Below are 27,022 nucleotides of genomic sequence, written 5' to 3' on the forward strand. Positions count from 1 at the left end.
TTTCCTTCAACAAAAAAGGTCTTGACTACTTTTCAATTTCATTCTTCATTTCTGCCCAGAATTATTCCTGTTACTAAACTTACTACAATCAAATTGCTCTAGTTCTAATCTGAGTAATTTATTTTGTATCTCCCAAGCTGAGCCGTCCTGGAAGCCCTCTGCTTCACTGTCAGCTCGAGTCATGCAAGATATAACACCTTCCTTTTGTTTTTATGCAGTGTCGTCTTATATGTGTAACAGTTATATTTGCTTAACTAAAACCCAATGCATATGATTTGAACCAAATAACCTTTTCTAAGTCAAGATTCTATACACAGCCATCTTGAAAATATAAAGAATAAATTACATACAAACTGATTTTCCTGACCACACATCAATTATATTCAATTGAGCTTGTTCTAAAAAAACAAAAAACAAAAAAACTAATAATAACATCCTAAACAAAATTCTCAGAACCAACTCTGGACACCACATACTAAAAAGAAACGAGTAAAATGTGGTGCTCAGAGAAGAGCAGATGTCCACAACAATCACCCAAAGAAACGCACAGTCTCTACTTTCTATCCACATGAAAATGCCTATTTTTATAGTCAATCTGCAGGTCAATACAACTGAATTCACAACCAGTCTCTAAGCGCAGCTTCTCGTGAAAGGCCAGTACAGTACTGGCTTCCCTTCTCACACTAGCCATCACTTTTCTTACTAATTTGTACACAAAGTCTGAATTATCACTCACATATTTCAGAATACTTGAACATGTTAAGAATTATGTGTCATTACAAAATAATGACAATGTTTTAAAAAATTAAAACAAATGGAATAGATTTTTAAAACTGTTTATTCACTTCAACTTTTGCAATGGGGTTTCCTGTAGCCCAGGCTGGCCTCAAACTCACTGTGTAGCCAAGGATGACTTTAAACTTCTGGTCCATCTGCTCCAACCTCTCCAGTGCAGGGGTTGCAGATGTGCACCACAACAGCTGGGCAGACTTTTAGGAGATAGTCGGGTGATGTTAGGTGTCTTCATGAACACATACCTGACACAGAAGGCCTTTCTGAGGCAGAGGAGGAACTCGTTCTTCATACACGGGGGGTGGCTTCTGTGTAGGTGGAAGGTCGATTCTGTGTTCAAAACAGTAAACAGAGTGTAGGGGGTTCCAGGAGGAAAAAGAAAGAAAACAAGGTTCTCACAAATCTGAAAGATAGTTTCTTCATACAATAATACACAATTATTCTACTCTACATGTTTAAGTTATATTCTGTTAATCTGTCAGGAAATAAAAAGTCATCACTACTTCTAATACTTAATACCAAACTAACATACTCACATTAAAGAAGCAATTCAAATAGAAACACTGAAAATTATTATTAAACAAGTATCTTATGCATGACCCATCTTCTCAAGTTTGGTTTATTTTCATCTTTGATTATGCTGACTAACATTTTAAAGACAGTATTTTTAAAAGATTTTATTTATGTGTATGTGCATATGTCTGTCACACGTATGTGGATGCCCAGAGACCAGAAGAGAGGTCAGACCCATGCAGCCAAAGGTACAGGGGGTTGTGAACTTCCAGATATGGGTGCTTGGAACCAAACTTGGAGCCTCTGCTGGAGCAGCAAGCACTCAAGTCGCTAAGCCAATGTCTCCAGCCCCCAATGTTTGTATTACTGTGTCTCCAAATGGTCATAGAAGTGACTCAGGAGATTGACAAAAGCTCACATTATAGTTTGAAATGGCTTTCCAAGATGGATTTTCAAAAGGGCTGCCTTGGGGCTGGGGAGATGGCTCAGCAGTTGAGAATGCTTGTTCTCCCAGAGGACCCAGGTTAAACAGTTTCCAGCACCCACGTGGTGCTCACAAACATCTGAACCTCCAGTTCCAGAGAATTGGATACCTTGTCTAAACTCCATGAACATCAGGGATGCACATGGTACAGGCACATACATGCAAACAAAACAAGCATGCACATAAATCAAAACTCAATAAATCTTTAAAAGGAGTTTATTCATTTTTAGAACATTTACCTCATAAATTAAGATTTTTTTCAGCTACAATTCATTATAAATCATGCCATCTGAAGGATCCAAGATTTCCTTAAAGAATGTATTTTTGATGACTTCATCCTTAAAATTTCCTAATATTCACACATATTTTAAATGTCAGATATTTAAAAACACATTTATGACTCTATAGTTGTTTTATAGAAATTAATCTCTCATATATATACATATATATAGTTTTCAGTGATAAAGACTAGATGTATTTTCAGTACTTTTGATTAGCAAATGAAATAAAGTTATCTATATTAAAAGATAAAATAAATGAAATCTTTAGATGCTAAAATAATAAATGTGCCATGATCTACTCATTTCTCACTATGGGCATAAAATGGTATTTTCTACTGAAAACAATTCAATAACTATATAAAAAGTTTATTATAAAAGAATTCCCATCTTACAATTATTAAATTAAAGCAGCATTTGTCCACCTTTTATTCATAAGCAGTAACTTTTCTCTAATGAAAATAGAAACAAATTTATAGCACCAATTAAGGAAGAACACCAAAGCTGATGGAAGCAGTGAGCTGCTCATGGTGACAGCAGGGATGACATTATGACAGGGTCCAGAGACCAGTCAGTGTCAGGTAGAAGAAGTGGAGCCCTACCCCAAAGCACTCTAAAGAAACAAAAGAATGTATCATTTGAATACCAGCCTCGTGCCCTCAGGCAACAGGAAGCTCCACTACTCAGTCCTCAAAATCAAATCATCTTATTCTGTTCCCAACACAACCATGTGAAATATGGAAAGTATCATACAGGCAGAGATAATAACAAGATTAAACTGAAATGATATGTTAGTCATTACATTCTACAACAAGGTACAATATTTCTCTTATAATTCAATCTCAGTGACTAGGAAAAAATTATTGCTTAAATGAAAAGATGTTTATTTTATACTTAAATGAAACAAAGCATTTATTTTCTTAAGAAAAAAGCTTTAAAATGAGAGTCTTTAAAAATAATTCTTGGTAGTTTAGTTATATCTATATATAAGACTGTAGACATATAATCAATTAAGCCTAATAAGTATCTAATACTGAAACCAGTACTTAGTACAGGTCTGAATTCTATTCAGGTTGGACAACATAAGCAATCTAATATGATGCATTTGGAAACATGTCTAATGCCTGTGGATGAGGAGCTGCCTAACACCTTTGCTTCCAGCAACCCTGTGAAGATTCTCATTTACTAGAATGCAGTATAAGACGTTCTGATGAAATCCCAGTTAACTAACAATGGTCCAACACTATCCTTATTTCCATCTGTTGAACACTGAATGTAAGTAACATAAAGGTGGACATGAAGACTAACGGAAAACGGATGTTCACAGCTGAACACAAGCAAAACCGTTACCTACACTTTGTCAAGATATGACGGTCTCTTCTTCCGAGGTGTTAGCAGCACAGTCACAAAGACAGCGATGATGAAGAGCGCCAGGACAGCTCCAATCACAGCTCCAGCCACTGCTATGGATGAGGTCTGCTTAAGTGGGATGTCTGTTAAGTAATAAAAAATTAGACTTTTCAAACAACTTGAAAGAGTTCTTAAGAGTTGCATGCTTTAACTTTTACAGCGCTCAATGGCTATTTGAAGTATTTACCCAACAATTATTTTAGAGGATCTCAAATTTAATCCATCCATTTTGGAAGAATTATGTTGATACAATTCTATTTTCCTTAAGACTCCCAACTTTGCTTTATTCAAATCTTGGAAAGAATATCTCTAATCAGTCATTATTGAATAAATCTATTTTTTACAGTCAAATAATATCTAAAGAAAAGATAAATAAAAATACAAAGATAATTTTAAGTTCTCAAACAGGTGATAAAAAATCAATTGACTAGTAATACGTACACTAACCATTTTATTCTATTAAAATGAAAGAGAAACACTATTAAAAATAATGTAATAATATTCAAGGACTAAAGAACAACAAAAACCAAAAAAGCATACCACAGATATAGTATAAAAAGGTATAGAGTATACTTTAAAAACTGTTGTAAAATAGAATATTTTAAAAAGACATGTCAGCAATACCAGTTCTTTTCTACACAGCTAAAGGCTACATGTCAGTATACATTCATACATCATGTACACAAGTTCTGAATACTAATTCACTTCTCAGACTAAAGGACCTGATCTCGTTTCACTCTTCTAACCAGTGAGGCAGACAGTGAGAAATGCCCCTTAAGAATGAAGCCAGGCTCTAAGGCAGCCTGCCCATAGTCATCCAGTTAATGGGCAGTAAAGAACAAAAGGAAAAGCCAAGGCGAGATATAAGTCTCCAGCCACTGCTCTTGCTCCAGTCTGGGGACTCGAGTGAAAGGCAACAGCTAACATAACCTTGCCCTTTTGCTCCCTATGGGAAACTAAAAGCTGTTTTCATTAAAATGGTTTAGTCACATGTCTTAAATCCGTGTAATTATTCTTCAGTCCAGACATGGCTAACTGAAATGAAATTGAAGCACTATAGAATGTTTAGAATATTTCTTACCTATCAAAGTATTTTTATTAAAATGTGGCTTGTAGGTGGGCATGGTGGCATGTATCTTTAATCATAGCACTAGGGAGGCAGAGGCGGACGTATGTCTAAGAGTTCAAGACAAGTCTTGTGCACGTGGGGTTTTACACTGGCTGAAAGGTTTTTACTTTCTAAAGTTTTCTTTAGCAAACTGGTAAGACAGTTTATTAGTGGGTCATTTCATTAGCTTTATTTTAAACTCCAACTCTTACCCTTCAGTGCAAGTCATCTATTTGAATAAACTGTCAACAATGAATACAATCTAGACAGAGTGAGCATAGCATGCAATTATGCTCAAACTACAACTTTAAATTTTCACACAACTGAGATTATCAACTTCAGCTTATCAGTCTAATCACCAGCTCTTTCATCTGTCGGTGCAGTCAAGAGGATTTAGTGCTTGTAAACCTGAGATTTGGAATCATTCAACCTAATCACTCACTCACTTCTTTAGAATATATATTCTATTTTCCACCACTGCACCAAACTACAATGTAGATGAGTCCACTCTATCGATCTTTAGTGATCGGCCAACTGAAATCCATTTTAAGGACTTGACCAACCAAAAGGCAGTGGCAGAAATAAAAGTCCCAATGATCAAATTTGCTATTTATTACACACTAGCTCTTTTAAATGTCTTTAATTGAATCTTTCATCTGATAAGGGTAAAATGTCCCTACCCTTTGTATTTGGTTAGGTGCTCACCTGACCAAATGCCCAAGTACACAGAATTTAAATTTCTGAGTTTTATTTTATAATGATGTTCACAGGATAGAACAGTAGTACTTCCAAACTGTTTTACAAAAGCTCATGTTACTCTTGAGTATGAGTGCAAAGTAAAATTTTCAACCCGCAGATCATCACAATAGGTTCACTTCACATAAGTAAGATGATGCTAGATGCATATGTATGTTTCACATTTCCTTTCCTGATTCTTCTACTAATTAAAGAAAAACACACAAGATATTTAAAGATAGTCCAAGGCATTAAAATTATAAATTTTTGAGTGTCAGAATGAAATACAAAGGAAGATGTAAAATCTTTTGCATTTAAATTTAAGTATTTTGATGGAAATTTGAGAATTTGGTCTAACAATAATACCATAGTATCAGATAAACACACAGACACTACACAAACTCTCCATACTGCACAAGTGCAAAGGTTCAGTGCACAAGTGAAACTTTGCCTTTTTAAACCTAAGCCAGTGACTTAAGAAACATGACATGTTCTACAATGTTTAAAGTGACAGAAAATAAGTGTTAACATTTTACCATGAAAAGGTGGTAAATGAATTTCTAAAAATAACAGATTGCTGCTACTGCAGCAGTTACATTACCTCACATTCACTGGAAACTCACCCTCCCACACAAAAAGAAAAATGACAATCTCTCATACATCAAAAATATATCACCTGTAATTAATTACAGATTCCAAGTGTACATTTTTGAGAAAAATGTTCAAAATCCAGTTTGCAACCAACCAACCAATACATACTAAACTTTCTGGAAAACATGCACACAGTAAATATTATAGGTATCAAATACAATTAGTTTTGGTACTATTATAATTCTTATGTTTACTCTCATACTATTCAGAACTGTTATTACCATTTTTTCCATAAATAACCCTTCATTTTCACTGTGAGGATCCACACCTTGCACATGACAAGCATGTGATCTACTTTAGAGCTATACTTTTAGCCTTTCAGTGTTCATTTTCAACATCTTTTATGTTTTCAACACGATAGTGAAGCTTTTATCTATGCAAAGTTTATCTCACCAATTTTTCCCTAAGAACCATATTTAGCTCAAGGTCATATTCAGCTGTTCATTCAATAAATTATCAGGCATCTAAGTGCTAAGCACTGGTCCTCACAAAAAAAAAAAAAAAAAAAAAAAAACAGTCCCAAGATGAGGTTACAAATTCATAAAATGTGCAATCTAATCAAGTATAGAAACAGAACTAAATATTAAAAGACATTTAATGATTCAATTGTAGAGCTTCTCTAGAATGAGGAGTTACACTCAATTATTAACAAATTACCTCCTCCAAAGAAAGGCAAAAAGAAGCAACATTAGTCTAAAAAAAAAAAAAAAAAAAAAAAGGCAGAGCTGGGCGGTGGTGGAACACGCCTTTAGTTCCAGCACTCGGGAGCAGAGCCAGGCGGATCTCTTTTAAGTTCGAGGCCAGCCTGGTCTCCAAAGCGAGTTCCAGGAAAGGCGCAAAGCTACATAGAGAAACCCTGTCTCGGAAAAAAAGAAAAAAAAAAAAAAAAGCAAATAGTATCGAGCATTAAAAAAAAGAATTGGCACTGCCAGCCTTATATGATCCGAATGTCAGCTGCTCACTTGCCACTTGGGGCTGCATATAGGGAGAGGGAGTGTAATAGTTCCACAACAACAAATGTGAACTGAGGAGCTTCTTCAGGGCCTTTGCTTATATGCTCCTTCTCAGTATAATCAACACATATGACACACGGGAGTTCAGCCGACTGATTCAGTATTCATTTTTAACACTAATGTATCCCATGTGTCAAGTGAGCACCTAACCAAAGGAGATTACCACAACTCATCTGTGATATACACTATCCTGCAAAAGCTGTGGCATAATGAAGGTATCACATAACTCAAAGAAAAGCAGTGCCAATATTTTACACAATACATAAACTTCCACAATTAGTTATAGTATGAAAGTAAAACCATCACAACCTAGTGAGCTGTGATGAATCAGCTAAAATAATTCAGGTGTACCAAGAGACCAATTAAAATACTTCTATTTTCTTCATATCAATTGCACTCACAATAAACCTATAGAGGGTCGAAAGCACAAAGTATGTGAATTTACTGGAATTGGCAAGACACTGAAAAATGAACACCTTGTACATAAAGATAAGCTCTCAACTGCAGTTGTGACAAAATCTTTCTTCAAGTTCTCAACAATGCTCTCCCATCCCATGTGAATCAAGTTGTCTTTGAGAACACACTAAACCAAGTATCAAAAGATATGTACCATAGAATGAATAAGGTCTTTTGAATCAAAAAGTCTAAAGACCAAGATTTTTAAAATGAAGCACATTTAATTATTTTTTAAGTATCAGTTTGTGAGAAAAGAGGTTAACTTTAAAAATGAAGCACATTACGCATCCCAAATAGTGACAATGACACGAGCATTTAAAAGTATTATTTTATCAGTTAAAATGTCCATTTCGGACTACTTTAAAATACATACAACTGAGTTGCTCTAGTAGCACAAATATACTTGGAATACACTCATTTTTTTTTTTTTTTAGCTCATGTTACAATCAAGAGTTTTCACCGATCTACAAAAGATAGTCAAAAACAAGAATAAAATGTAAACAGACAAGATGACAGAAAAGACCATGGCTGGCATTTGTTAATTCTGTTGAAGCATCATAAATCTATCATTTGAGATACACTTATATGGACTGGCCTCACAACATGGAAAGGGAGGAAAGGAGGTTTTCAATAAAGGGGAAGCATGGACACAATTATTCATGTATCAGGCACACCACAAGGTAAATGCACAGTTAATATATCTGGACATGAGTAGAGCCTCTACTACTGTGTCTCAGCATTGAGGACCAAATGGTTGCTAGTGTCCAAGCAGAAAAGCAAGTATTATGAACCTCCTGGTGGAAGGATGCATCATTTCCTATGTAGTAACCTTGCTTACACAATGAAACTTGAGTGAAGCAAGGCTCTAGACCTTACCAACAACTTATAAAAATGCAGAGGACGCATTCGGGTGCAATGAGACAATCTACACAGGGAAACTGCAGGAAAAGGCCATTTTCAGAACAACAAAAACAAACAAAGGGAAGGATAGAAGAAACTTCTGCCTTTGGGGCCAGAACACACAAGAAGGTATTTCTAAAATTACAATATACAGGTCATACTTGGATCCTGATTAAAACTGCTAAAACATGACTGAAATGTGAATACTTACTGCTTGAAATTATAGATATCCATTTTTGGAATAATAAAGATACTATGAAAAGTTTTTTAAAAATAGCCGGTTTTTAGAATCTTTATCTTTTAGAACTTATATGATCTACTGTCATTGAGTTAGTGACACGAGGGGCAATGGGCTTAAATTCCACATTAGTGACACTGAACCAGTAGGAACTGAAGTAGGTAGATTTAAAAGAAAAAAATTCTCCACAAGTAGGTTTTCCCTGAGACATTTCTACTAACTAGAATGGTGTAATTTCTGTACTGATGTATCTATATCGAAATAATATGCATGTAAAAAATAAGTCTTTGGATTGTTCTCAAGCATTGAGGATTGTTTCTGCTGTGATTTTTACAAATCTGATGCCATCACTGCTGTTGTCATAGTGTGCACCAGGAACAGTGACATGTACTTTCTCCCTACAAAGAAGCTTTACGCTTCCAAAGCCAAACAGAAACAACTACTGCCGAGCTTCAATACATGACCCCTACATAAATATACATAGTACGACCTTTTGTAAAAGTAGCCTTACTTTCACTACTCATCTTCGTGGGTTAAAAATGTGGACATATACTAACAGAAGAAAACAGACATGTAAATAAAGACGTATAAAACTTTAGAAGTCGGGATACTGTTGACACTATTCTAGGGATGCTTGCATTAATCAGTTTTTATTGGTATACACCACAGGTGAACAAAACAATCCAAAGTGTATGTCACTTTTAAGAAATGGCTGCTTGTTCAAAAATAGTTTAGAAAAATATATACCATTATTAAAAATAACAAATAGTAAGCAGGAAATTGATTATAGAGTGATTTCTACTCAAAAAAATTCATAAGCAGTAAGTAAACACCACTAAAAGACAAGCTAATCATCTTTTAAAATGAGCTGATCTCAAAATGAAAACAAACTGGGTATCTATACACAAGGGTTCCAGGAACCCAAAGATAACAAAATACAGTGATGTTCAAATCCCCAGCAAACTACTACATAAACATAATCTGTATAAATCCTCTGAAATACAAGTTATCTTCAAATCATTTAAAATGCCTAATAATTTGTAAATTCTGTGTAACAGTTGTAAGGAGCGTTTAAGAAAAGGTGAGACAAACAGGTTGCACATGTTTGGTGCAGATGAAATTTTTCAGTATTTCTGAGTATCACTGACGACAAATACACAAAACAGCTACTAAATGTATGGTAAAAGCAAATGGTCAACGTGGCTAACATGTCCACTTATAGGCACTGTCAGAGTTGACTTAACTCTATCTTTAACCTGATTATTAGTTGTCTGGGAGGACCAATGAAGTAGATCCCAATTCTCATGATTATTAATTGCATTTTAATTGTTAATTGAAATGAAAATGGGCTATACATACATGAACATAAAAACACAGGCACAGTAGCAAATATGAAGACGAAGAAATTAATACAGAATTTCATCTCACTTTAGAAGCATACCACTGAAAAAGCTTTTTTTAAACTTTATTTCATGATTTACTACATGGCTATGAGAGCGAACACCTAAAAAAGTAACTTGATGAAAGAAAGAAAGAAAAAAGAAAGAAAGAAAGAAAGAAAGAAAGAAAGAAAGAAAGAAAGGAGGGAAGGAGAGAGACAGAGAGAGAAAAGAAAGAAAGAAAGAAAGAAAGGAAGGAAGGAAGGAAGGAAGGAAGGAAGGAAGGAAGGAAGGAAGGAAGGAAGGAAGAAAGAAAGAAAGAAAGAAAGAAAGAAAGAGAAGGAGAGAGGGAGGGAATATAAATGAATGAATAAATTGGTTAAAAACAAAGAACTGGAAAATGGAACCCAATCTCAGAATGTCAAAGAAAGCTGAGAAATACTTCTCACTCTTTTCTGACAGGTCATTTCTAATTAACAAGTAGGGAGGGAAAAATCTATTTATACTCTAGACCCTGTAAGATTAAAATTCACTTTGTGTGTCGTTCTTCCGTTTCTCATATTTTATGCTGACTACTTCCATGAATAAATAACCTATTATACTTATATACTTCAACAGTCTATCAAAATCACATAAAATGTTTTTGCTTATGAAATGGCTACATTTTTGTCAAATTTTCCACTTATTCTAATTCCTATAATCCCTTAATGTAAGATATGTAGCTACAGCTTCTTCCTAGAACTTTTTCACACATGGATGACTATCAGAGCAGTAGTTACTACTAAAAAACCTTAAATTTCCTTATCTACAGCTGTGCGTGTGCGTGTGTGTGGCAGGGAATGGGTACAGCCACATACATCTCTAATCAGGCACATGGTTAAATACTAAATGTTCAAATACAGTCAAATACTAGTTTATAGTTAACTTCTAGCTTATGGAAACTTTTAAATTTAATAAAATTTACAGGAAAAAAACAAGTTGTATTATTGAAATATTTTAACAAGTAGAAAAGAAACCATGAAGTAAATATAAAAATGTAAAAACAGTTCAAAACATATCAAAGTAACAAAAGTAAACATGGTCTCTATAAGGTAAAAATAATCTTTCAAAATTTCCAAGGAGATACGATTTTTATATACCTGACAATCAGTTGTACACATCACTGGTATTCATGTGAATACTCATGTTCACAGACAACTTCCCTATGTACAGTGTACATACATAAAGCTTTATGAACAGTGCAATGCTTCCAAAAAGCCTTAAGCACCAGTGTAAGATTCCTAGAACCTGCCAAGCTCCCAGGATGCCAAATTATCCAGATTATGGATACAGACTATATTAAATACTCCACAGATTTCCAGATTGCCTTTTGCCCACAAAACCAAACAAAATCCCTAATATTAAGCACATAATAGACACAACGAGAAAGGAAGTTCACCATCAGTAGGTATCTGTACTTGAGAAACACAGTTCTTAAGTACTAATATTTTTTAGGTTATATATTCAAGTTGAAATTTATATAGAATCCTAAATGTGATCATTCTGCTTGGAATCATACAGCATATCAAAACCTTACATCTCAAAATAAAATTTTCAATCAAAGGAGCAATAAATTCTTATCTTTCATGGAAAGAAATTTTAGGCCTATCTTTCTTGTGGCTCATATCGCTACCCTTAACTTAAATGAAAATACAGTTAGTTTTGTCACAGTGTATTATTACTAACGAACTGTGTACTTCCAATGACTTGGAAGTAATATGTCTTACTATTTGTCTGTTAGGTGATTAAATATATTAAAAACATATTTTCAATTAGATATTGGTGAACTAACTGTACTTTCAATCTGATATTATTGCCTTAAAATACACGCTAGGGAAGAGCCTCTAATTTCCACAATAGTGCTAGAGAAAAAAGTATCTAGTCATTCAGAATAAAGCTTCTACTACTTGTGATATTTTAGTATACCACAATCTGTCTTCTATATGAAACATATAGAATGACATTCTATTATATATATGTAAAATTCACATATACATATGAATGAATGAATGATTGGGAGTAGGTGGTTGGTGAAGAGCACCTAATTTACTTTTTATTAAAAATAATTCATCTGTTATGGTTCATTTAATAACATCTTCACTGTCCTGGCAGGACACTTGTTCTACAGTCCTTTTTCTTAATCAATCAATAGAAAAACATTCGTTGCTATTATCACAATTTTTAGAACTCTACTACAGAACTAATTTACCATACAAAGAAGATTAACATTTGAAGTTTTATATAACATCTCTCAGAAGTTACATGATACTGGAAAGAATATAGTTAATGAGCTATGTGAAACAAATGAACAAAAAAAACCCAAAAAATCTCATGATATGTTTCCAGTTTTAATTTGAAAAAAACAAAAACAAAAATGAAAGCGAAAAAGCTTGAAACATATACATACATTTAGGAGGACATGGAGGAAAAAGGGATGGACTGCCAATATTCATCAGCAAGTGTTACCAACAACTGGCTTTGGAATTCAATTTCTCTAATTAAACCTCGAGCTTCAAAGTTTATTTTAATTGTTTTTACATTTACCCGTTTGAACAACACCAACATTAAATAACTAAAACAAGGTGATCTAGAAAATTCTTTGTATAGATTCCTGGCTGAAACAGCTCATGTCTAAATCTGGCACACGAATATACTCAAATATCCTCTCTGAACTTAGCTGTGTACCTTATTTTCATCACTATTCATACACTTAAGCAAATAAAGCATTAAAATAAGGTCAATGCTTCATATACCAAAACCATGTTCACAAAACAAGATCGTTCTTCCAGAGATGAAAAAAATAATTATGGTGTTAGGAGGCATATATTTTATTATTCTTGCATGTATTTTGGACAAAAATATTGATCAGCTAATTATGCTCTTCCACACATCATATTCACTGAGTTTATGGCCACGGTTTTAGTGCAACAAAATATCTTTGCAAAGCCACTCTACAGAAATTATGGCAAGGCTCATTAAAATGCAGAGGTAAAGATTCTATCTATATAGAAACTTAGAAAATAATGTTTGAAAATGAGAGATACTCCATCAGGATGAATAATTTTAGTATACTAAAAATATATAAGCATTTCTGAATTAGATTTACTGTCAATTTTGATGGAGTACACATAGTGGTGATCAGTTTTGAGAGGTATTATGTTACACAAACATTATACTTGAGATTATAGTCTTAGGTAAACATTTAATACACAATGCAAAGGTAGTTTCATTTTTTTTCTGTTTTTAATTTTTGTACCAAAAACGTCATACATTTAACGTTGACATTTCTTCTTACCTGTGTGCCTCAGACCAATAAAGTACTCTGCATTAGAATTTAAATCTTGAGACAGTAGTACAGCAGTGAAAAAAATTGTAAAGCAGCTCAGATACATTGAACCCAGATTTTACATTTTCATTTGTCAGATCAGAATATAAAAAGTAAGCTTGAAATCAACTTGAAAAAGCTTATTCTTCCTCAAGGAAAAGTATGAACAATCTGAAAATGATCAACTAGTATGAATGAGACATTGTACAGAGTGAAGTCACATTAGTGGCTGTTAAACATACCACTCCCTCCTGGAAATTACGGACCCATCTACATGGGAAACTAAGTCATCTTCGTTTTCATCGTAGCGCTCATCACTGACGAACTTCATTCCCATTTTTAGATCTTCGTAATAATCCATTGGTCTTTCAAATCTAGTGAGATTTTCTACATTATTCCACTGAGTTTTTTCAGGCTCTTCTAAGTAGTCTTTACGTATCAGATTGTTCACTGGATTTTTGTTCTCTTTCTTTATACTGTCTGGGTAAGCGTCAAGCTCATCTTGTTGAAGAACATCGATTTGCGATTCTTTTTGCATGTCTGATGGTGGAATGTAGTTTTTGGCAAAGTAGTCTCCACGAAACGTCCGTCGTCTCCTATAGCAGAATATTCCAGCCAAAACACTCACAAGCACTATGAAGAGAGCCCCACCCACTACACTAGCAATGATGGTGCCAATTGTGTCATCCTTAATTGTTGCCAAAGTTGACAATGGAAAAGGCAATTTTTTAGGTTCTGTTGCTAGATCCTCGATGTCAGCAGTTGAGGGATGCCACTGAGCTGTAGGCTGAAGGGTGGTGGTGGTAGGAGGATCTAATGGAAACAGTAAGATAGACAAGACACAGAAAGGCAGAGAATGTCAATGAGGCTGATTCAGCAGCAGTTGAAAAGGCAGCACAGTTAATGAATACATATTTATACTAACAATAGTTTTTCATTCTTAATTTAAGATTAGAAAGTACTATTACTTACAAATATTAAAAAATAAAACAAAACAAAGCAAACCAAAAGAACTGACTCTTAGTCAGTTCCCAATGAGGTGAGAAGAATGAAACCAATAGTGTGAGGACAAGGTCATCCAATCCACAGCTGAGTAGTACCGTGCTCTAAGGAACAGGTTATTGTTTCAATGTAGATTTTACTTAAGTGATCTATACATGGACGGCTTCAGAACAATCAGACAAAAATTCAATTAAATCAAGTATTCAAATGTATCTTCTTAGCCAATAGCAAAAGGAAATAAAATGACCATAAAAATGAAATGTTTTCGTAATATGCATCTTTACTTAATGTGTAAGATCAGAATTTATCTTTTAAAAGAATGAAAAACCATAGAATCTTGTTAAATGAGCATACTATATAAGTTTAATAATTCTCTCAAAAATATTTTTCTTATGAAAGATATATAATAGTAAAATTATTTAGTAATTTTAAAAATCAAAAAGCATATATTTAAAACTGTGTCAATCAAATGAGCTATTATCAAATGAGACTAACAGACACAAAATATAAATCAATGTAGTAATCACCTCAAATAATTAATGGGTAGTATATATGAACATTTGTAAAATGAAGGAATTTCAACTACATTTGCATAATTCCATGCCACTGTTTTAAGAGACTGTCAAAAGAGAATGGCTAATATTTTAGAGAGAACATTCTAATAAAACTTAAATATTAGATGCAAATGGACCATTTATTGACATTATATTACAGAGTAGCCATTAATATTAAAAAGCAACTAAACATAAATAATAAAAATTAAAGATTGTTAATTGTCCATTAAGTAGTATCTGTAGGTCATATTATATAAAGTTCTAGAGTTTAAAGAAAAGATGAGTTTAAATATGTGGAGTTTTTTCATAGATAAAAATAAATGACCCAAATGGCAATTTCCTAAAATTAATTTTTATGTGAGTGGGTCTAACAGCTTTTTAAAATGATTGTTAGAAAAATACTAAATCTACATGGGGTAAGTTATTCTAACATCACAAGCTAAAGAAATATACTTACTGAAACAGGTTTCATCACGGAATGCCATATGTATAGAATGTAGTAAAAATTTAGCAAGTACAGTAATTAAAAAAAAAAAAAAATCACCAAATATCACAGACGTCTTTTTCCTATGGCTGTAAGCTACTGCGGATGCTACTGACTGCTATGTATGTGAAGCTAGGACAACTTTATTGTAAGTCTTCTCAAGCTGAGCAAGTGCATTCTGAAAGAAGCAACTGTGAAACTGAAGGTTCTGTTTACTGTAAAGCAGTCAAGCTTCCTATGAGCAGCTTCGATGAGCTGAGGACTAGAGAAATAGGACAAACACCTACACTCCTTTCTGAGACAAGTTATCTGTTTAGGGAGTACCGTCAGCCAAGCTACTGAATGATACCTACGTAATGACTGCAAAAGAGAATGTACCAGCACATGAAAATAAAAATACAAATTGCTTACATTAATTATTTAAGACTTATACATCTGTATCCATCTGTATACATGGAGACTTCCAAGGCTTATGACAGCTCCTCATGCCCTACTTTTTCTTAAGCAATGCATACACCTTAGCTCTAACCAGGTAGAAAATATGAAACTCAATGGTGTTAGAATATATTGATAAAAATTTGACATTTTTATTTCAACTTATAAAGTTCTTTAAATGTACACGAATGGCTATCTGTTCTTTTTTTCTCATATTTAACAAAACAAAAATTTCAGAAAAATCTAAAAGTACTTAAAACTTTAGTAGCCTTATTAGTGGTCCTAGGAAATTTTGCATTCACTATTCTCCTTAACCAGTATTAAAGATAATAGCCATAATGTCAGGAGTCCAGGTAGTTAACACTTCACTGCACATTCTAAGCAATGGGCATATGGCAATATATAGCAGACCTATCTTTATTGTAATCAGGACTGAAACATAGTTCACTTATGAAGTCAAAGGTTCTAATAATAATCAACAGCTACTTAACAATAGTGATCTAAAATCACACCAAAATTCTTTATTGAAAATCAGCCATTTTTAGGTTCTTTGCTAAATGTTTAACATATGAGAAGATGACAGATATAAAGAATTTCAGTTGACTCTGAGATTGCTCCCAAAAGAAGAGCCTTTTAAGTCTGTTTCACCAATAAATTAATTAGTTCTGCCAAATAGTACAATACATAGTACATTCAGGAATGTCCTTGTAGCCATAAGGTACAATTCAGTTTATTGATAATTGTATTAAAATTACATATATTGACTTTCATTTCTTCATACTATATGTAGGTTGTTTAAATTTTTTTTAAAAAAGGCATATCTTAAAGTCAGAAATTGTCATTTGTAGATTCTTAAATTTATGCCTGGATCCTAAAATCAATAATATGAAATTCAACTTTATAGAGGAGTAAGAATGAAGGGCATGAGGCGATGATGAGAAATGTCTTAATCTGCCCTTTTACTTTTGGAGAAGTAATAAATCAGTTATGGGAAAGTACATGCAAACAGCAAAGCAGAAAATACAATTTCCAGCACTCAGTTAGTCTTGGGCTAAGAACTACTGAGAGCCACGGGAGTGACACTTGGCTAGAATACCGGGTAACTACCTAAGCTGAAGGCTGCACACCTGAGCCAGCCCACAGCTTTCCGTCCAAAGCCGGATGGCCACTAATGTGAGAAAACAAAGATATTATATACAATTTCACACTTTCAGAGTTGCTAACTCTGTATTTTTCTAAGCAAAATTGACGCCTGACATAAGATTTTTAAAAGTTCATTTAACAGTGAGATGAAATCTTACTATGTCAAATACAGCCTTTTACCCTGATAAAAACCCAGTAGGTTGATGAGAAAACACCTCTGTAAAAGCACCAGAACATCTAGGTTACTTAACACAGCACAAGCAGCAACAGAGAAGGTAATATGCTTGGCACAGAAAAGTGCCATAGACTGCATAGAAAGGTAAAATCTAATTCTTGATTACTTGATAAACACTACCTCACACAATGTTATCTTGTGTTCTTCAGCAGTTGTTTGAGGTACTTAAACTCACTTTTTATATTTACTTAAAGTTTTCTCCCCAGTTTATAACACTTAATAGATTTTCATTTTAAACAAGAATTACTCATTAGTTCCCCAAACAAAGAAAATAAGTTTATTTCTTTCTTAAATCTATTTTTCACTCATGCAACAAAAATGTACTGAAAAACCTATTGTATGTGACAGATTATTAGACATGACAGCAAAATAGCCATGATTAAAATGGATACACATCCCTGCCCTCCTAAGAGTTAACTTCTAGTGGGGATAAAAATAGATAAGCATATGGACAAAAATAAAGAGTATGCCATATTGACAAGCACCAAAGTGAAGGATAAGTATAGAGGAGAGGAGGCAGTAAAAGGGTATGGAGAATCATAGAAAGAAGGGAGATTTGGTTGGAAAACATGACAGTTAGGAAAAGTAGCTGAGGGAAGAGCTACAAAACACCTATGGAGAGCTACTCCAGGTTCCAGGAACAGAAAATGCAAACTCCGAGGCAGAAGCATCCCCACTGTGTTTAATGAGAAAGGAGGCCAGTGTGGATGAACCAGGGAACAAGGAACACAGACATGATGTTAAAGAGTGCGCACAGAGCCGTTATTACTGTGAAGATCTGGTTTTGACCATAGGTAAGTAAAGTTCCAGGAAGATTGTAAGGAGGAGTGACATAATTGAATGCACTCTTTAAAAGGATGACTGGCTGCTTCTCTGATTACAGACTGAAGGGTGACAGGTCCAAAGAGGGAGACTAACAGCTTTAGAGGAGAAAAGCTCTCGTCGTCGTCGTGATCATAGCAGCAAGAGCAGAAGAGCTGTAGTGTGGATAATACTTCACACTGCGGAGGAGAACTGATACCGGTTTGTTGACGGACTGAGTGGCACAAAGGAGAAAGCGTGGAAAAGAGGTTGTAAGAAGGGCTGTATCCTGAGTGAATATGACAGAACTCACAGGCAACTGAAAGCGGGGACTGACAGGTTTGGATTAAGGGGTGAGAGAAAAGTCAGGACAGACCTTGGTTTGAAAAAGGTGAGTTGTAAATGCCTGCTCAATTTCTGCATATATTTAATGACTCTGAATAGGCAACTGAAACAAAGGTGGAGAATACAGAAATAAATAAATAATAACCCCAAAATCCAAGAAGTCTAGGTTTGGACACCAATGGACTCATTAACATCTGTAAAAGACCAACTGAATCTGCTTCGTAAAGATACAACAGTAACATTTGGAGCTAAGATCAAATACGCCATAGGAAGCTGTGGAAAAGCAACAAATGGTAGTAAATTCAATACTCTTCAGGAAACTAAAATTTAAGTTTTTAATATAATTTAAATATACACTGACTATGGCTTGTTCTTTAAGGGAATAAAGTGACTCGTATACTTCAATCAACTTCCCAATGAAGCATTGTTACTGAAGAGCTGTATGTGGCTGTACACGGCTTTTTGTTCCTTGCGAACATGATACAAAACCCAGGAGCTCTGCTGTGTGCTAGGCACTCATCTACTGATTTTCCTGAGGACAGGTGAGCATCAACATAAGCACACCACTAGCCTGCAGTGACACTGGGGACAAGCAAAGGGTCACATGTCACTGAAAACACAAAGATAATGCTTTCTAAAATCCGTAACTTATTCATCATACATTTGAAGAGACTGAGCACTGTAACTACCCATTCTATAATACAAACCATCTGAAAGTCTTCTTTTTGACCATCCTCATTTCCCATGTGTTACATGTGAAGACTGCTATAGCCTTCTGATCATTAAGAATTACTCAAATAGTTAATGTATTTTTCCTACATTAGTACCTCATGGGTAATTTATAACTATTAATAAAAAAATGTGGATTCTGTTCTTATATTTTGTGAATGCTCAAATTTATACTGAAACAAATTAACAAAACTTTCATAGTGAAACAAACAGTATACGAAAAATAAATATTTTCACTGCTTAAAAACTGACAAAAAAATACCAAATTTTACTTCATTAAAACGCTTAGCATTCTTACTTCACCTCTCATTAACCTAAAACGGCCGTCTTAACTCCAATGGCAAACAAAGTTATTTCTGAAGCCAAATTAACAAAGTTAACATCCCATTTTATTTTTTCCAACAATTACATGCAGAGCAGCAAATAAAGAAGAAGAAAAAACAAAAAACAAAAAACAAAAACACTGTTCATTATTTAAACACCAAAGAATTTAGAAGGGCATGCTACCAGTCAAAGAAACATGCACAACTTGTTACATACTCATTTGATATTTCTTTAAAGAACTGCCACTTTATATACATATTTTAGATGCTATTACTTTACCATATCCCTTGTATTATTTTTAACACTATCAATGAATCTAAACTGTTAGGAGTATAAATTACTACATTGTATTACATTTTAATTATTATGATATTACTACTTTAATTTATCTTGGAAGAAGGCAGTAGCTTACCTGAAATGTAGATGATTTTTTGATCACTTCTTTGACCAAGGGAATTTGTCACTTTACAGACATAAACGCCAGAATAATTGAAAGTCAGTGGATGGACAAAATGAAGAGTATTGTCAGAAGCCAATAATCCATCAGGCCACTGTCCATCCAACCTAGATGTTTAAAAGCATGACATTATTTTAAATAGCTTAAATTAGCAAACACTGACAATTATTTAAGATGTTATACTTTTTTGTTTGTTTTGGTTTTTTGAGACAGGGTTTCTCTGTGCAGCTTTGCGCCATTCCTGGATCTCGCTTGGTAGACCAGGCTGGCCCGGAACTCACAAAGATCCGCCTGCCTCTGCCTCCCGAATGCTCGGATTAAAGGCGTGCGCCGCCACCACTGCCCGGCAAGCTGTTATACTTTTAAGATGCCAATAAAACTCTGTATCTTTTGGATATAATTAGTTATAAGCACATATAAATTTCATTTCAATAAAGATGAATTATATAAGTCTATTAAGTATACCCATTTCTCTTTTTTCAGAGCTGAGGACCGAACCCAGGGCCTTGCACTTGCTAGGTAAGTGCTCTACCACTGAACTAAATCCCCAACCCAGTACACCCATTTCTTTAGAAAATTAATCTATGTATGTCAGATAGGTCAACATAATGAGAGGGAAGATTTTCACAGCTATTATTAAATTTTTTCCAGTTTCACCAATTGCATATATACTGCATTCTGATGACTGTCATCCCCTACCATATCTGAAGCTCCAAACCCCTTCTGCCCCACCCTCAAGAGTCACTCTTTCCATTCATGTCTTTTTGTGGCACACTGAGTTTAAGCAAAGCTATTGGTGTGACGATGTATTTGGAACTATCTACCAGAGCCCAATGGGCTCATCTGTAGAGACCTAACTGAAGACAGTACATTTCATCCCTTTCCCCAGAATGCAGGATAGCCAATAATTCAGTAAGCAGGGATTGGCACCTGAAAGACCCTTCTTGATTAATCACTGACTGGTGACAGGTCATGTGCAGGGTCAGTACAGGCTGCCACAGCCTGCATTCATTTTGTCAGGCACAGAAGACAAAATTTCACAGCTCTTCTCCTCATCTTCCTGCTTTTTATATCCCCCCCGCTCTTCAAAATATTCCCTGAGCCTTTTTGATGGGTGCTACAAATGTCCTACTCAGGGTTGAGCACTCAATTATCACTTGGTCTCAGCATCTTGAGCAGTCATGGAGCTCTGTATTCAACATCATTCACTGCAGAGGGAAACTACATCAGTAATCTCTCCTGGTACAAAAACCAACTCTAAGTGGATGAAAGACCTCAGCAGAAAACCATTAACTTTGAAATTGTTAGAGGGAAAGGAAGGTGATGGGCTACAAGTCATAGGCAAAGGCTTCTTAAACAGAATGAGTCTCTTAAAAAACAAAGCCAACAACTGACAAATTGGACCTCATGAAATTAAATAGCTTGTGTACAGCAAAGAAAAGCCCATACAATGAAAGAAAAGTCTTTGCCAGCTACATATCTGCAAAGTTAATATACACAATACACACACAAGAAATTAAAACAAACATCAAGAAAAGACTCTCATCTAAAAATAGGCTATGGAGCTAAGTCCTAGTTTGCTTTCATTGTCTGTCAGTCTGATAAAGCTTTGAGTCACATAAGCAGCAAATTACAATTGAAGGTCTACCCAGATCAGAGTGGATTTATGGGCATGACTGGGGAAATGATTTTACATTTAATTGACTATTAATGGATACAGGAAGGCCCAGCCCACTGTGAGCACCACCATCCTTAGGTAGATGGGCCTGGGCTATTCATGGAAGTTAGCTTTCTGCTTCAATTCCTGCCCCAACTTTCCTCAGTGGGGAATAGACCATTTCCTCCCCTAATTTACTTTTGGTCAGAATGTTTTATCATAGCAACAGAGATGAAACTAACAATCTAAACAGATAATTCTCAAAGGAAAAAGTACAAATGGCTAATAATACACATTTTTAAAAATTAGACATTGTTAGTCATCAGGGAATTTAAAACTACCTTGAAAGTCTATTTTACCCGCTGGAATGGCTATCATCAAGAAGTCTGATGAAGGGCTGGAGAAACAGCTCAGGAGTTAATAGAACTTGTTGCTCTTGCAGAAGACTTTTGCTAGGTTCCTAGCACCCACCTAGCCCCTCACAATTGTCTAATTTTACAGATCCAGAGGATTGTAATGCCTTTTACTGGCCTCCATGGGCTCCTATATGAACATGATATACATATGCAAGCACATACACATAAAAATAAATGAAAGGTAAAAGAAAGCAATAGACAACATACGCTGTCAAGGATGTAGGCAAAGAAGAGCATTTAGTGACTATTAGTGGGAGTGTAAAGCAATGAAGCCACTATGGAAATCAGTTCTTTCAAAGGCTAGAACTAGAACTATCATATCACCCAGATATACCACCCCTAGGGATATACTCAAAGGACTCTATATCCTACTACAGAGATTTCTGTTCAACAATGTTTAATGCTTCTCTCTTCACAACAGCTAAGACATGGAATCAGCTTAGATGTTCATCAACCGATGAATGGATAATAAAAATGTAGCAGGTAGATACAATATAATTTTACTCAGTTGTAAAGAAAATAAGACTTACAAGTAAATGGAACTAGTAAAAGGAGTGAGGTAACCCAGGCCCAGAACCAAAGCACTCCATGCTCTGTCTCATATATAGACCCTAGCACTGTATTTTTAGGTTTGTGTTTAATCTAGAGTACTTGCAGAATCCAGGAAAGTCAAAAAGGGCCACTTGGGTTGGGTAGGCCTTAACGGGGGTGTAGCGGAATATGGTTGATATGCAAGTGGACAGAAGGAATACTAGACATGGAAAGCTAAAGAAGGTTAGGGGTAAGGGAGGTAGGGAGGCACACAACAGGAAGGGGTTGTCTCAATGATGTATATATGAAAAGGCCATATGGAGCCTCGCTAATTTCAATGTAGGCCAAAAACAAGAGTGAGAGTAGACGAGAGCCCTTCTACAAGATTTGGAGAGTGCTTCTCCTAAAAGTCACAGATCATTAAACAACAATTCCAGTGCTAGATAGGAGTTGCCTCTTTATAAGCTCCTAGTTAGCTAGGCACTAGAGGCCCCAAACAATATAACCTCTTGCCATTTCTCTTAGCTGTCTACCAAAAACTCTATTGCCGAAGATATCACACACTCGAATCACAGGATACAGAGACATCCAGCTGACACTGCAGTGGAAGCTTACTCTCTGCTGGCTAGCTTTCATCAGACCTATGATAGCAATTACAGGGGAAAAAGAAAAAAGCTAAAATCTCTAACACTGTTGCCAGTAAGGATCAGAAATCCGAGGACAGTATGGTAAGAGACAGCAAGAGCGTAGAAAAATGCTGAGAAAACTTTAATTTCTTCAGCTACTGACTATGCACTGTCCTGATTAAAATCAATCTTAATACACTGAAGAAAACCTTTCTCCTGTAAACAATTAGCCATTGTGGATTTAACTTTTTACCTGCTCCACACGGACTTGAAGGGTGGAGGATTTGCATCAGCATTGCACTTGAGGTTAACACCTTTTCTTCCCACAAACCAATTTCCATCATATCCTGTAACTGAAACTTCAGGAGCATCTATAAATTCAATGAATACAGACACAATCATTTTTTGTTAGGAGTAATTCACTATACAATGAAAAAACATTAATGCAACGGATAATTATTTTTCCTTACTTCCACTATAATCACCCAGGAAGACAATATTCAGTAAACAGTAGTTGACTAAGACAATGAATGAATGGATGAACGGAATTCAGATACAAGATAAACAAAACCTCCCATGGCTTTATTTAGCAGGGATGCTAAATGTTAAGACTTCATAAGTCCCACTGTAGACTCAAACAAAACAAATACATTATTGTACTTAAATAAGGAGACTGGCAATTTAGGTATTGCCTTAGTACCAAGCACCTTATATCCCTGTCTTGAAAAGGATGTTTAATATAAGAGAAGTAAGATTCATACATTACAATTAAGTAATATTCAGTGCACATGTAGAGCTGTGGCAAGTACAATAAACATCTAGGGCTTCAATGGTGATAAAGCAAACTATGTATTCACTGAAGCCAAATGGTCTTTAGGATATGCGCAGCATAATCAATTTTATTTATGTGTAATTAGTGTAATCTAAACTCCTACGCATGATATTTCACCAAAAAAGTAACAACAATAAAACAACTTCAAAACCCCAACAAAAATGACTTCAATCTGCATGTATGGCAATGTCAGCAGACTTAAACACTTGCTAGTATTATTCTTCAATCTACCTAATGTTAGTTACCCTTGCTGAAAGAAAGAAACCACTTTTTACTCAAAATATTAAAATTCCAAACAAAATCACAATGCATCAAAACCAGAAACTGTTGGAAAGTGAACTCCTCAAAACTTTTAAGTACAAAGTAGACAGCTTTGATTCTTGTATATAGTTTTTACTATCCCGAATGATAGCTTTAAAACATCTCAACTACATAAAAATTATATGATATTATCAATAAGACCGCTTTGGAACAATACTAAAGACAGATTTTCAAACTAGCTAAAATGTATCTGGAAAGTAAAAGATACTTTTTTGTTTTTCAAGACGGATTCTCTGTATAGAATTGTGCTGATTATCCTGGAGCTTGCTCTGTAGACCAGGCTGACCTAGAACTCAGAGATCTTCCTGTCTCTGTCTACAGAGTGCTGGAATTAAAGGTGTGTGCCACTACCATACAAGTAAAAGGTTCTTATTGAAAGCAGTAAGTCCCAGGGCAGGGTCAGCAGCCCAGTTAAACACAACGCAGTTGTTTATCTTTTAAGAAGTGCACATCTGAGGTACAAGTTTCCACAGCTTCCTTAAGGCTAGCCTACTTTAAAGTCTCAAAAGGACCCAATTAAACATGTTTAAGTTGACCATCTCTGCTATAGGAATATCTGCATACTCAGTTTTCAAACCAAAGGCAATTGGAGAAAGAACTCTGACAACAGAAAAGAGTATGGTGTGTAGCTGAAGCTGAAAGTAGATGTTGGCACACCCTTAGGTACATCTAGTAAGCAGACACTGGCGAGTACGTACACTGTATGTCTAGTATGAAAGAGTATCGGATGTCCTTTTCTAAGGCTGGGTGTTTTACAACACACGTAATTCGCCTTCCTCTAGCAAATCGCGTGGGAAACAGCTTGTACTGGCTGACAATTGTTGCTGTTTCATTGGGAAACGAAGTTGTCGTAGATTCCATTTCACCAAGATCACCTTCCCAGTCAATATGTGCAACTGGTTTTCCAGTGGCTGCTATACAAATGGCTGCTACTGTCTCATTTCCTCCATCAATTAAGGAATCTGGCCCTTTTATCAGGCTCACCGTAGGTTCAACTGTTTAAATAAAAACAAAAAAGTTGTACTTCAGTTAATAAAATATTTACAATTTGTTCTAGCGAAATCTATAAACGGTTTATAATCTTAGGGACAATACAAATGAAATCATACAAGTATTGTTTAAGTAATGTCAATATCACCTGCATTCCTGGAACAGGAGGTTAAATTTTAAATTATCATCACAAAGATGGCTGTCCCTGAGAAAGCTTTACCTTATGAAATGAATGGAATATAATCCAATTAAAAGAGTCAATCATCATTTCCTTTATGATATTAAAGTCATTATTTCTGAAATAAAGTTTTATACTTTAAGTATGTATATTATATGTACATCCTAAGCAAAAAGTTTAAAGCAAATAACGTTTAAATAAATTACTAGTTTTGTTCTAATTTGTACCTATCTATTTGCTCAATATTTTACTTTAAAAGCTATTAATATTACCTTATGTACCTCTCCTCTGAGAAACAAAGGGAAAGAAAAAAATATATACATGATGAATAAACTTCTAGCAAATATCCACGTAACCACCACCATCTAAACTAGGAATATGAGCAACTCACAAGTTCCTTGTCTCTTTTTATCTTACCCAATCTACTTTAATGTGGAACCATAACTCTAACTTGGTAAATGAATTTTAAATATCTTCTCATTAGAATCAATAAGGCAAATCCAAACCAGACAGCCTTACTTTACCTGTACCTGGAGTACATATACATATCTTGGTATATTTATACACAACTTTCTCTGGTTTGTCCCAGATACTAGAACTGCTTCTATCATGTTTATTTTCAATTTCACCTAAACTTACTTGAGGTGCCAATTAACTTGCAATCCTCAAGATATGGATCCATATATTCACCAGCTAATCTTATTAAACTATTCAGTATTCCAATCTCATATATAACATATCATTAAGGTTTAAATTTCTCAAGTTATGAATGAGGGTAGATAGTATCACATGTTTTAGGGTCATTTTCAACTTCTTTTTCTGCCAAATGTACCTTGAGGTGAGGGGTTTTTGTTTTGTTTTTAAACTGGTAATGTAGAGGTTGTACATAAATCTTGGAAAATAGTTTCTTCTAAATTATAGCACAGATTATTTTCTATAAGTTTCAAGCTTGCTACTGTTCTGTGTTTTGTTTTTGAGAGGCTCAGAACTGAACCAAGGTCCTGTGGAAGCTACACACATATTCTGTCATTGACTTATGGCCCCGGTCCTTTTTGAGAAAGTTAATTCAAGCCAGGCGGTGGTGGCGTGGTGCACGCCTTTAATCCCAGCACTCAGGAGGCAGAGCCAGGCAGATCTCTGTGAGTTAGAGGCTAGTCTGGTCTACAAAGCAAGATCCAGGACAGGCAGTGAAACTACCCAGAGAAACCCTGTCTCGAAAAACCAAACAAACAAAAAATAAAAAGTTAATTCAAATGTATTATGTTTTTAATTACTTTGATGGTTGACTATGTACCAAGAAATATCCTATTTCAAGGCCAACTACTATGTGATTTTCGTTTGTTTCTAGTTTTTTCCATAAATTTATAGATTGATGTATTTCCCCAAATGGAACAAGCAATATTGTTTAAAAGTCTCTAGTAATTCTAGCATCCTATGTTTGTGTAAATCCATTTGGGTATTTTAAAGGCAGTCTTGTGTATCCCAGGCTGGGCTGAAACTCACTCTGAAGCCTGCTGTGACTGACCTTCTCCTTTGTCTGCCTCCACCTGCAGAATGCAGGAATTACGAGAATGTGACCCCCTGCTAGGGCCAATTTATGTTGAGCCTAGTCTTCACATGTGCTAGGCTCTCTACCAACTG

At 35.0% G+C, this 27,022-nt stretch overlaps 1 protein-coding gene across 2 annotated transcripts in view; it reads right to left on the minus strand.

Annotated features, from left to right (window-relative positions):
• Positions 1–27,022, minus strand: part of Nectin3 (nectin cell adhesion molecule 3) — a 118,573-nt gene that overhangs the window by 59,474 nt on the left and 32,077 nt on the right. The window contains exons 3-7 of one of the 2 annotated variants that reach the window (XM_036203168.1): positions 24,912–25,208; positions 23,314–23,431; positions 19,786–19,937; positions 3,422–3,560; positions 1,038–1,122 (exon numbers count right to left, since the gene is read on the minus strand). In XM_036203168.1, the coding sequence (XP_036059061.1) occupies positions 1,038–1,122; positions 3,422–3,560; positions 19,786–19,937; positions 23,314–23,431; positions 24,912–25,208 (791 nt within the window). Of the gene's footprint in view, positions 1–1,037; positions 1,123–3,421; positions 3,561–12,323; positions 14,135–19,785; positions 19,938–23,313; positions 23,432–24,911; positions 25,209–27,022 lie in introns of those variants that run through there. The other variant, XM_036203167.1, reaches the window with a different exon arrangement.

The sequence above is a fragment of the Onychomys torridus genome, chromosome 12, assembly GCF_903995425.1.
Source record: "Onychomys torridus chromosome 12, mOncTor1.1, whole genome shotgun sequence".
NCBI lineage: Eukaryota > Metazoa > Chordata > Mammalia > Rodentia > Cricetidae > Onychomys > Onychomys torridus.